The 13401-nt window shown below is 35.5% G+C and overlaps 1 protein-coding gene across 5 annotated transcripts in view; it reads right to left on the minus strand.

Annotated features, from left to right (window-relative positions):
• The window catches only part of EPB41L5 (erythrocyte membrane protein band 4.1 like 5), a 124702-nt gene that overhangs the window by 67555 nt on the left and 43746 nt on the right, over positions 1-13401 (minus strand). For all 5 annotated transcript variants that reach the window (XM_087435049.1, XM_087435047.1, XM_087435046.1 and 2 more), the window contains exons 11-14: positions 11051-11120; positions 5717-5886; positions 4310-4416; positions 3247-3274 (exon numbers count right to left, since the gene is read on the minus strand). In XM_087435049.1, coding sequence (XP_087291175.1) covers positions 3247-3274; positions 4310-4416; positions 5717-5886; positions 11051-11120 — 375 coding nt within the window. The remainder of the gene's footprint in view (positions 1-3246; positions 3275-4309; positions 4417-5716; positions 5887-11050; positions 11121-13401) is intronic.

The raw sequence follows: 13401 nt of genomic DNA on the forward strand, positions 1-13401 counted from the left end.
TCAACCTATAATACAACAAAATAAATAGAAACAAATCTCAGAACAGCTAAAAAAGGACAAATACTCAATGAAATAACTCAAAGATGAGATATTACCACAACAACATGAGGGAAAAAAAGAGTTTACTAACTTCAGACCTTCTAACATAAGCATAATTTTCATCCTGAGGTAAAGAATTCAACTAAGGTAACTGAAAATATGCTCAAAGTTATAAAAAATTCCTTGAAAGTGAGAAAATAATCTACAGATTTAATGAGAGCACTGTGCTCCAGGAAAATGAGAAACAGAATTAAATACATTCAATCCCTTATTGTTAAATTACTGATCTTCAAGGATAAGGAAAGAATACTTCAGGCACCTCAAGGAAATTTAAAGGCAAATCACCACCAGTATCAGGTTGGCACAGACTTCTCCACAGCCACACTCAAGAATATTATACCCAGCCAAGATGTCATTCCAGTAAAAGGAAACAGGCAAAGCTTCTCAAACACAGACTCTGAATACAGCATCCAGGAGCCTTTCTTAGAGGAGTGAGAGCAAAACAAAAACAATCTGATGATGAAAGACAACCAATCAAGAAAGAACTCATGAATGAAGAGGCCTTGCTAAAGAGGCTGGGTGATGAGAAGCGAACCCATTTTATATCTTATTTTTTATTATTACAAGCTGAGTCACCAGAACTTGCACTACCATTACTTGAGTTCAAATCCAAGCTGTACCACTAGCCCTGCTCTCTGATCTCAGGTTCGTCTTTTGCATGAGACCATTAGGAGAATTAAATGAATTAATATTAGATAAATAAAACTAACCAACAAAAAAACTTTAAAAAAATATTGTTTAGGGCCAGCCCCGTGGTGCAAGCAGTTAAGTGCGCACGCTCCACTGCGGCAGCCTGGGGTTCGCCAGTTCGGATCCCGGGCGTGCACCAACGCACCGCTTGGCAAGCCATGCTGTGGTGGCATCCCACATAAAGTGGAGGAAGATGGGCACGGATGTTAGCTCAGGGCCAGTCTTCCTCAGCAAAAAGAGGAGGATTGGCATGGATGTTAGCTCAGGGCTGATATTCCTCGCACACACACAAAAAATATTGTTTAGTGTAGATCTGTTGCCCAGTTAATTGTAAAGAATATACCAGTCAGGCATGGATTTCTTTTTACTAATCACGTTGCCCTTCCCAGAATACATTATGCTGGTTTAAGTAACCCATAATCCCAAGTATTAATGAAATTTTATCCAACCTGCTTGGTACAGAAACTAGACTCACTACTCCATATGATCCCCTGGGTTAATCTCTGAAGCTTTTCCTCTAACTGGAATAACTCAAGTAGGCGATGAATAAAAGATGAATAATAACATGAGAAAAAAGTGCTTATAATAAGTAATGTGAACTGAATCATGGCTCCCTATTTTCAAATAATTTGAAATGTAGAAAGCACTATTTTCTCCTAACTATACATATTCTTTCACCTCCACTAATATGAAAGTAGGAATGAACACTTCTCATTATTGACTTAATCCAAGATTCCCTTTTTCAAGAGCTACCTGCAATAGCTCACTCCTTTTGCTTTTATACTCCCTCTATTCATCACTTCCTCCACCGCTTCTTCTTTTCCTCTTTCCTGTCCTCAAGATTCTGTCCACTAAGGCTGTACAAAAAGTACTAATAACTGAAATGTGAACTATCCTTTAAAATGTCACCTCTTCTTAAAATACTTTATATTAGTCAACACTCACTAGGGAGTCGTTAGAAGGAGATAAAATAGTACAAGGAAAATGACTGACATCAGCCAATTTAAAAACCTGTTATTTAAATAGGCACAGTACAAGGTCAAGAAGCTTTTTAGGTCAAATAGTCGTGCTTTTTCAAATAGTACTGTTTTCCATGGTTCACTGGAGCAAAACTGTTCAGGCAAACAAACTACAACGGCAAGAATGAAAGGGCAGTCATGCCAGTCCAAGCTCAGGTTCTCTCCAGCACTGTTAGAAGCAGTGCTCACTAACATTAAGGAGAGCTGGGACTCCCCCTCAACAGTTCATTTCTAAAAGCTTATTCCAATAAAAGAAATAATAAAGTATCATCACTTAAATATACCATTTCTGCTGTGTTTTCCAGAGCCAAAAGCAATACTCAAGAAGACACAACAAAATTTAGTTATTAAACTAATCTTAATTCTAAACAAAAAGACTACATAGTCATACTCACTTTTTAGTCAGAAATGTATATTTCAAAAAATTTTTAAAGGAGGACAAACTCTTACAAATAAAAGCCTTAATTTTTCAACTACATATCATTACTGAATGCCCTGTTTACATTTCTGCTAACTTCACCAGGTTATCTTCTTTACTTTAAGCTCTAAGATTCTGTCCCAGCCTCCCTTTCAGGAAAGCAAGACATGATCCATTAAACAAACAAAAAAAAAAATGAATAAAATAATTTAAGAAATACAGAACACCCCTAACATTTCTAACTTAGATGAAATGGACAAATTCTAGAAAGATACAAACTCCCAAACTGACTCAAGATGAAAAATAAAATCTGAATAGACCTGTTACAAGAGACTGAATTAAGAATTTTAAAACTTCATACAAAAAGAAAGTCCAAGCAAGATGGCTTTAATGGTGAATTCTACCATACATTTAAAGAAGAATACCAATTCTTTACAAACTCTTCCCAGAAAATAGGAGAGAAGGAAACATTTCCCAACTCATTCTGTGAAGCTAGTATTATTACCCTGATACCAAAACCAGACGAAGACAGTACAAGAAAACCACAGACCAATATTTTTAATGAATATAGACACACAAATCCACAACAAAATAGTAGTAAACAAAATCCAGAAACATATAATATAAAGAAGGATCAACACCATGACCAAGTGGGGTTTATCCCAGGAATAAAATTAATTGCTTATCTGCAAATCAACCTTTGTTCTTTGAGCTCCTTGTGTGCAAAGATCATAATTTATTCATCTTTATATCTTGAGTTACATGCCAATAACCAATGTATGTCATTCTCATTATAAATAGCACATCCACCCCCACTCCACTCTTTACTTCTCTAAATTGCTTCATTTTTCTTTGTGTTAATTTTATCTGGCATTCCACGTTTATTTGCTCTCCCCAATGCTTAGGGATAACTTAACACTTTGATAAGGTCTTCAACAGATATCTGTTGAACTAATGACATCGAATACATAAATTCTAAAACATTCTATATCAATTCCTAAGTTGCAAGACATCACCCACCTGAGTTCTTCAGGTTTTGCTGTACTTGCTGACAGAAGAAAAAAAAAGAAAACATTTCATTAGTTTCCTCTTACATGGTAAGCTGCTTCACTATTCATAAAAATAATTCTGGACTCATTGCTTTGTAAGCCCTGTTTCCCAACTACAGATTTAAAAACCTTCATTTCACAAGTGTTCTAGGGTTCACATCATTAAAGTCAATAATGACAATTATTTCCATTTTTAAAACAAGCAATAAAATAAGCATACATCCCTTCTTTTAAAACAGACACATCTGCAAGCCTCCTAGAGTGAGCTGAGTGACAATGAAACATTGCCAGCCAAAAATAAGAGGTGACTTAGGGTTTTAAACCACCACATATTGAAATGGTTTCATTATCTGATTTATAGCCATACTCAAAATTATGAATATAAATCAGTTTTTTTAAAAAACTGATACTGCCAAACATCAGATCATGGCAGTTGTTTTGGACAAATGGTAATGATCCTGACAATAGACATACTTAAAATTCAATCTGTATTTTAATACAAACTCAGATTCTAAACCAAACACAAGTTTTAGTTTATTTGTCAAAGTAAATCATGCTTTTTATTACATAATTAAAGTAACAAATAGCAAGTAACATTTATGAATTTGGAAATGTCTATGTATGATGTACACTGAAAATTAAATTTAAAAACTGTATTTAATAGAATCCTTAATAATATTATAATATGAAATAATTTTTACTTAAAATTTATTCATCATATACAAATGTTGTTACAAGTTCCTAGGGAAAATGCTGCTCTACAGAAGACTTAAAATAGTCAATACGAGCAAAAACTGAACACAAACTCAGAATAGTGTCTGAATTGGGATTAACATAAAGTTTAATCTCAGCAATAATACAGGCAATTTTTCCCTTTGTATTTTATTAAATTGATTATGCTAAAACAAAATTCAATAAATACTTTAGTTGACTGGAATAGACTTAAGATTCAGACAACTTCCCCTCAAGTAAACAATACTAGCACAGGAAGAACTGTCAAGGAGGAACAGTCCTTTGAAACGGTTGCATTTCACCTTTCATTTGTAGAGTTCGTCGAGAATATCGTTTGCTGGGTCTTCTTTCAAAGGATGTTGATCTTCTTGCTTTATTGGTTTTTGTGGTCTGATACTCAGTTTTCCCACTAAAATAAATGAGGCATATTAACAGGAATAAGAGAATTTGAGGCCTACAGTAATCAGATACACATACATGAGAGAAAGTCTACATAGACGTTCTTAAAAGAACTACTCTGAAGAAACTACTAATAAAAGTCTTGATGTCTCCCTTTACCACATTATTTTTTCACTCTTTAGGCTTGTATGAAATAAGCAACACACAAATTATATTGCTTTCCCTTAAGCATGCACATCATCTAAAAACAAATTAAATAAGTTTGGAATATCTGCGCTTTTATGGAACTTCCTTCCCCTCCCCACCCACACTCCTCAATGCAAAGTGTGCAGTTAACTCAAGATTTTCAGTTACTCTTTCTAATTATAATATACATTCAGAATAATTTTCCAGAAATATTTAAAACTACTGTCCCACTCTCCTTGATTTCCATTTAAATTCTGTTAAGAAAATGCCTCCCAACTTTTAATATAGGTGGAATAGAAGCTCTCTTACATGAATGCCACACAATTGACTTGCCACCTTATTGATATTATCCATTCCTTCTTTAAATCATACTGACTGATTCTCACAGTATGCTGAAAACTCACAATCAATAATCTATTCTTAGGTAAACGAAAACATTTCTAATTTATGACCAACAAACAAGGAGGCTATAAGAATAATGAAACCACACTTATAAAGGACCAGAAATGTTATCCAGATTAATTTCCCACTCAGTGCAAGATATCCTTTTTGTATATGGTATCCAGCTGTTGGATGGAGACTCCTTAAATATATATAAACAACTTTTGTTATATGAATTTAAATTGGGTGTTAAGGGCCGGCCCCGTGGCTTAGTGGTTAAGTGCGCGTGCTCCGCTACTGGCGGCCCGGGTTCAGATCCCAGGCGTGCACCAATGCACTGCTTCTCCGGCCATGCTGGGGCCGCGTCCCACATACAGCAACTAGAGGGATGTGCAGCTATGACATGCAACTATCTACTGGGGCTTTGGGAGAAAAGTAAATAAATAAAATTATTAAAAAAAAAAATAAAAAAAAAAATAAATTGGGTGTTAATTAATACATAAAGTAAATGTCAAGAGGGATACAAAATTCTTTACACCATTACAATATATTTTTGTCTATTCAGGAAATTACAACCAATAACAATACCACTTTTTCCTTTTATTTTGGCCAATGGAAAACACTGGCAAACCACTTTATTTCTCTATGCCTTAGTTCTCACATCTGTAAAATGAGAAGTTGGCCTAAATTTTTTGGCCTCTATAAATGAATGAAAGATATAGTGAGCAATTATTAACATTAACCTATATCGAAACCGTGATCCCAGTCGAATAAATCCTGATCGATGAGAACTCTTTTGGACAGGGCCTCGGAGGCGGAAGAAGGCATGATGCTCCACAGCACATTTCCATAAATGTTTGCATGCTTTTGGATGATCCAGCCTAAAGACAAATGTATGCTCCTGCTCTTTGCCCTGAAAAAGGAAAGGATGTAAAGAGAGGTAATTAGTAGATCAAACAGTCCTGTCCCCTGTCACTTAGCTACAAATACAACCACAACACCACCAAGAATCAAATACTAATGCATCTAGTTTGCTCCCTGAAACTCAGACACTCTTTACAGCTATCTACATAAAAAGGCAGAGCTGAAATCAAGCTGTCCATTTTCTTAGTCAATATAAAATTATTCCTAAGAGGGTCCTCTCTTCTTATGTGATCTCATTGCTCAGGGAAACATACAATGAGGCTTTATCTGCCATACTTTGGGATAAATGTACAATTATAATTTAAAGGTTCACATAAGATCCGGCAATATATTTCAACAGACTTAAAAATGTCCACATTCCTTGTCATAGTAATCATACTCACAGGAATCTAGTAGTTACATTCACCAGGCACTTTTCTAAGGATTTCACATGAATTACTTCAATGAGTAGATACTATCATTAGCTCCATTTCACAGATAAGAAAACTGAGGCTCAAGAAATTAAGCCCGGGGCCGGCCCCGTGGCTTAGCGGTTAAGTGCGCGCACTCCGCTACTGGCGGCCCAGGTTCGGATCCCAGGCGCCCACTGACACACCGTTTCTCCGGCCATGCTGAGGCTGCGTCCCACATACTGCAACTAGAAGGATGTGCAACTATGACATACAACTATCTACTGGGGCTTTGGGGGAAAAAATAAATAAATAAAATTAAAAAAAAAAAAAAAAAAAGAAATTAAGCCCAAGATCACAAAGCTAGTAAGAGAGGAAACCAGAACTTGAACCTAGCCATTTGGGCTCCAGAGCCTACGTTTGTAACAACTAAGGTATACTGTCTCTCCAAGGAAAAAGATTTTCTAAACACCAAAATTTACACCCAAAGATTTTCTTCAAAATCTCATTTATAATAGTAAAAATGGGCAAAAAACCCTAAATGTCCTTGGGGCCGGCCCCGTGGCTTAGCGGTTAAGTGCGCACGCTCCACTGCTGGCGGCCCGGGTTCAGATCCCAGGCGCGCACCAACGCACTGCTTCTCCGGCCATGCTGAGGCCGCGTCCCACATACAGCAACTAGAAGGATGTGCAGCTATGGCATACAACTATCTACTGGGGCTTTGGCGGAAAATAAATAAATAAATAAAAATTATTAAAAAAAAAAAAAAACCCTAAATGTCCAAAACAAGAGAAATAATCAAGTAAATAATGGTATATTTAAAAACTATACAGAGATGAATGAATAAAAGATGAATGAATGAAGGCACTATTGTTTATTCATATTACAGAAAACTATATACAGGTTAAAAAATCAATGAACTAGATCTACACGGCTACATCCGTTTGGGTAAAATAAGCAAGCTGAAAAAAACCCGAACATAGATATGATCCATGCAAACTTTTTAAACAATTCTACCATGTATGATGTGTTTATATTTGGAAAAAGTTAGAAAGTATGAGAATGATATCCCCAAAGAATGGTGGCCACTTATAGGGAAGAAAGGTACAAGCTGGGAGATTAGACCTTAGCAGTATCAAATATATTTTTATTAACTTATCTATTTCTAAAACATAATTCTGAAGCAACAATGCCAAAAATGTTAAATTCAGATGAGTAAAATGGGTATCAGTTTTATAATTTTTTGTACTTTTCAGTATATTTTGAACATTTTGTCATTTAAACTACTTTGCCATTTAAAGTACTTATAAACTCTATGCGTAGTTTCTCCATGACCCTGATATAGACAAAGATTCTTGTCTTTCTTTTCTTTTTTTTTTTTTTTCCTGAGGAAGATTCACCCTGAGCTAAACTCTGTGCCAATCTTCCTGTATTTTGTATGTGGGTCACCGCCACAGTATGGCCACCAACGAGTGGTGTAGGTCCATGCCCAGGAACCAAACCCAGGTCACTGAAGAGGAGTGCATCGAACTTAACCACTAGGCCACGGGGCCAGCCCCAGGCAAAGATTCTTAAATTTTAAGACACAAAAAGTACTAACCACAAAGAAAAAAACTTATAAACTGTATTACATTAATTATCCAAAAGATATACTAAGGGAGTCAAAAGGCAAGCCAAGGAGCAGAAAATACTTGCAACACATATATCTGACAAAAAACTGATATCCAGAATACATAAAGAATTTCTTCATTGAGAAAAAGAGCTCATGACCCAATAGAAAAGTGAATAAAAGACTTGAACAGGCACTTCATAAAAGAGAATATCCAAATACTTGTAAGTGCTAAACAAATAGTCATCAGCAGAATGCAAATTAAAAACCACAAAATGATTCTACTACCACAATGGATAAAATGAAAAAGAGAATACCAACATTAGCAAAAAAAAGAACAAATGGAACTCTCTTACTCTGTGGGTGGGAACGTAAACTTGTATAAACACTTTGTAAACAGTTTGGTGGTACCCACAAAAAGCCAAACACAAGCATATCCTAGTGCTCAGAGCAGTACTCTTTTTCTTTTTTCTTTTTTTTGTTGAGGAAGATTCACCCAGAGCTAACATCTGTGCCAATCTTCCTCTATTTTGTACGTGGGTCACCACCACAGCATGGCTGACGAGTGGTGTGGGTCTGTGCCCGAGAACCAAACCTGGGCCGCCAAAGTGGAGCATGCCGAACTTAAACACTAGGCCATGGGGCCGGCCCCAGAGCAGCACTCTTCTTAATAGCCAAAAACTAAAAATAACTCAAATATCCATCAACAGCAGGATGGATAAATAAGTGTGGTCTAGTCATAAAAAGAAATACCATATAACAAGAAGAGCCAAAATGAGCCAACTACTACTCGCTGCAATAGGGCTGAAGCTGAAATAAAGAAGCAGACACAAAGAGAACATTCAGTCAGGTTTCATTTACATAAAGTTCAAAATATAAGCAAAAACTAATCTTATTAATGGTGGTAAAGTCAGGAGAGTGGTTACCCTTAGGAGACTGTACCTGGTGAGGGCACAGGGAGATCCTATAATTCTGGTACTATTTCATTTCTTCATATGGGTGCTGGTCATACAGGCATATGTGAAAATTCAACAAGCTGTACATTTATTTTTGCACTTATCTGAATTTATGTTATACTTCAATAAAATTTACCAACAAAAACTACACACAGAAAAAAAACATGGGAAAATGTATCATCTCAAAGTAGGGAAAACCTTTCTATGACACAAAACCCATAATCCATAAAAGACTTATAAATTCACCTATTTAAAAATTTCTTAAGTGCATGGCAAAAACCATGATAAGTAATGTTAAAAGACAACTATAAGATAAAATATTACAATTTCTATGACAAAGGGCAAAACTTGAAAGAAAAAAGGCCAACAACCCAAAAGAAAAATAGGCAAAAGATATGAATAGACAGTTTGGAGAAAAGGAAATGCAAATAACTCAAATATATAAAAAGATGTCCAATATCACTTGTAATAACAGAAATAAAAATTAGACCTACAATGAAATTCCACTGTCACCTTTCAGATAAAAATGTGGTAACTGCCTCTGAGGAAACAGGTTGTACACTGATAAATAATGCAACTTGATAGTCTCTCTCTATATCCAGGACAAATGCACACAACCACTTAAACCACCAAATCCACTGCAGGAAATTATCCTAGAGATACTTACCAACGTACAAATTAATGTATATACAGTGAATAAATGTCAATTAACTGAGAATTGATTAAATAAATTACAGTACATCCATACACTAGAATACTATGCAGTTGTATTTTGTTCTTCTTAATAAGAATGAAGAAGCACTTTATGTACTGATATGAAAAAGATTCCAAGTTACAATGTAAAGTTTAAAAAAGGACAAGTAAACAACAGTTTATAAGCATAATAACTTTTGTATAAGGAATTGATAACACACATTTGCTTGTATATATGTATAAAATACCTTCAAAAAGATATCCAAGAAGCTACTATTGTATTAGATCAAATCTAAAATGCTTATGGCCCAATAAGAACAAGTGCCACCAATTAAATTATAACCATATTTTCTTATCACATAGAATTATATTTTATTCTTGAAGGACTGCCTTTATATTTAGATACAAATATCATTTAACCACATGCTTACATAAAAAGGAAAATATTCGTAAAATAAATTGATTATTTTTACATGCAAAATCTGCCTCTTCTGAATCATTTTCAACTCATTTGTTGATGATATAATGATCATCCTCTGTGAAATCAACAGATTTCTTTTTAAAATGCTCTATTATTGTCTCTATGAATTTCTTCTAAGCTGTGTGATAAGGCAATCCTCTGCATGTATATCAGTAATAAAACTTAAAACATCACTTTTTCATCTAATTTTCACAATGTCCTTTTTTTAGTTCTGCTAAGTAGTCCTTCTCACACTCCACCGCGCATACCACCAATCTTGGTAACATTTTGCCCAATTCCCGTTTTATCTATATCCATCTATAGTATGTACATGTGTTTTTCAAATTTATTTCTTTGCATGCTGTAAAATTATTTTTATTTACTCACAATTCTGTGAGTTTTGACAAATGCACAGTCTAGCAACTCACCACCAAATCAGGATACAGAAAAGTTCCCACCCTCAAAATTCCCTGTGTGGTTCCTTTGTAGTCAAGCCTCCTCACTCCCTCTAATCCCAAACAATCAGTGATCTATTCTCCACACTGCAGGTTTGCCTTCCCCAGACTGTCATATAAGTGGAATCACACAGTCATCATCTTTTGAGTCTGAATTGTTTCACTTAGCATACACATTTGAGACACATCCATGTTGCTGTGTGTATCTATTAGGAACTAGATTTAACTGAAAAAAAGGTAATCCTTATTTTAGAAGGCTTTATTAAAGAATATTCCTAGGCAGATCTTTTTGATTAATCTTTTTGATCAGGTTCCAAAATGATAAAGTCATTTAAACACAATTTTTTATACACATGAGATATGTTATCAATGAAGAAACAAGAAGAGTCTTCTACATTATCTTTAACCTTAAGGGCAGAAAACCATATTTTTAGGATGGTGTGACTTGAAGCAGGAAATTATTTAATTAAATTATTAATTATACTAAGTTCTATGGCTCTGTAAAACAATGAGGAATATTTCCCCTTTTAGAGACTTAAGTTACCACGTAACATAGTCATTGTTAAATAAATAATGCAATACAATTCCTACCTGATCATCATCTTCTACAACCACCAGGGTTAATTTATTCTTCTTAAAATCCAATCTGGTTATCTTGGGCCTATAACAATATGAAAATAACAGCCAGATCTCAAATAAATGTCCTCTAAATTAAAAAAAAAATTGTTGTTACTGTAAGCACATTAATCATCTAACTTTTGAATTGAAAATTGATAAGAGGGTAAACATAACTTGCACTGCCCATCAAAAAAGCCTCCAATCTAAAAAATAGTTAAGATAACAGAAAAAAACATATTTCAAAAGCAATACCCCTCTAGCAAAATTGATGCTACATATATATCACACGTTAAAATGTTAAGGAAAAAAGAAAAGGAAGAAATTCATATATCTATTTCATAGGCCCCCAACTATGGTTAAGACACTCTCGAGGTCTAGTGTTAAAGCAGCAGCACAGGGACTGGATACAGGAAAGACTACAAAGCTTTCTACAAGGCATAAAGGAAAACAAATTATTAATTAGGGCCTTCAACTCTACTTTCTACAGCAATTGTGGTTTGAAGAAATACATCTTTAATTTAAAAAAAAATTTTTTTTAAAAACCTCACTTTATGGCCCATTTTCCAACTCTATCTCCCACCTGTACTAAAATCCTAAACAATCTACCACATTTGAACTCTGTACTTCTATAAACTGTGAATGTCAAAACAATGCAACTCTCACTAATTTTTAAATATATAAAATATGATTCTAAAACATAACTTGTTTACAAGAGCTGTACTAAAACAATAAGTAAATAAGCGTAATAGGGAGAGGAGGAGCAGAGGGTCTAGCACCTATTTAACTGTAACAAATACTTACATAATGCCCACTCAGTGTCAAGAACTCTTCTAAATATTTTTACATGTATTAATGCATTAATTCAACTGATTCTCACAACAACCTTATGAGGTGGTACAAAAGATGCTTTCTTATCTCTCTGCCTAGAGCACTCTCTGGCCATGAAGCCTGTTCCATCTGCCCTCAGAGCAAGCTGGAATTGTGAAAGAACTGACACTCCAGGACTGGGTAAATATATACTCAGCTCCCTCACCTATCAAGGGAAAATTATAAAGGTGTTCCATTCAAGTCTGAGAGAGTCCCTTGCAGGGACACCTGGATGCAAAAATAAATGAAATACTATCCTCAACTTCTTGAGGAGAAATAATTTTCAACCTAAAATTCCATTCCCAGCCCAATTATCAAGAAAACATAAGAGAAGACTAAACCATTTTAAGGTATCCAAGGATTCAAATAATTTACCTCCTACATCTTTTTCTTAGGCAGTTTCTTGAGGATATACACCAGAAAAACAAAAGCAAAGAAAGAGGAAAATATAGGAAGAAGACACAGGATCCTAGCTGAGAACACAGGAAAAGGGAAGTCCCAAGATAAAAGCTGTAGAGAAGCCTGGAGAGCTAACAGTTCCAACTGGAAAAGAAGACTCATTTAATGCAACCCTTGAGAATTTGAAAGAACTTCTGGAGAAGACAAAGGCAGGTAATTAAAGGGGTGTGTGGGGTGCGTGAGATTGGGGGTGAGTCAAGAACTTTAGGAAAAAAGCTATACAGAAAGGAAATGCAATCCTGTTTGTGAGTTCAAGGATTTCAGGGCTGATCAAGAAAAAGATAGGACCATGAGATAGCAGTATTGCACAGTGAGGTTTATTCAGAGGTGTTCAGACTGGATCGCATGAGAGGGGAAGTCCTTCACAGCAGGAGACCTTCCAGAGGTGGCAGCACAGGGCCACCACAAAGGAGAATAGGACAAGGGAACTCCCAGGAGAGATGTGGCTTATTATGTGTCTAGGTGATGGCATTCAGCAGCAAGGGGGAGTCTCTGGGTCAGAGAGCTCTGAAGGGCATTAGTGGTTTGCAGTCTTTTATAGCTACAGGATTTCTCTTATCTATGGCTAGCAGATGTCGGGTGCAGTGGGATGTGCAAACCAGGCAGGCTCTAAATGGCTAAAAATATATTTATTGGGCCATATTTCAAGTAACTGGATGTGTAAGAATTTGAGTTTGGCCCTGGCGGGCTTTGAGCTAACAGTCCTAATGTGCTGTGAAGAAGTAAACCACATCTGGGCCAATATACAGGGGCCATCTTCAGCTCAAGCATATAACACCAGTACACTACTAAGCTCTGTACCAGTTCTGACACAGACATAACAATGTAAACACTGTTTCCTGATTTTCAGATTTTAGAACTGACCAGACAAAACCTGAAGAACTTAACTATGGTTATGAAATCCAAGTAAAATCTATCCTTGATGTAAAAGTAAAACGCAAATTTAATTTAAAAGTATGGATGGCAGAAGTGGGGACAAAAAAAGAGAAGCACAGCTT

The sequence above is a fragment of the Ceratotherium simum genome, chromosome 9 (assembly GCF_057802395.1).
Source record: "Ceratotherium simum simum isolate JZ-2026a chromosome 9, ASM5780239v1, whole genome shotgun sequence".
Classification (NCBI taxonomy): domain Eukaryota; kingdom Metazoa; phylum Chordata; class Mammalia; order Perissodactyla; family Rhinocerotidae; genus Ceratotherium; species Ceratotherium simum.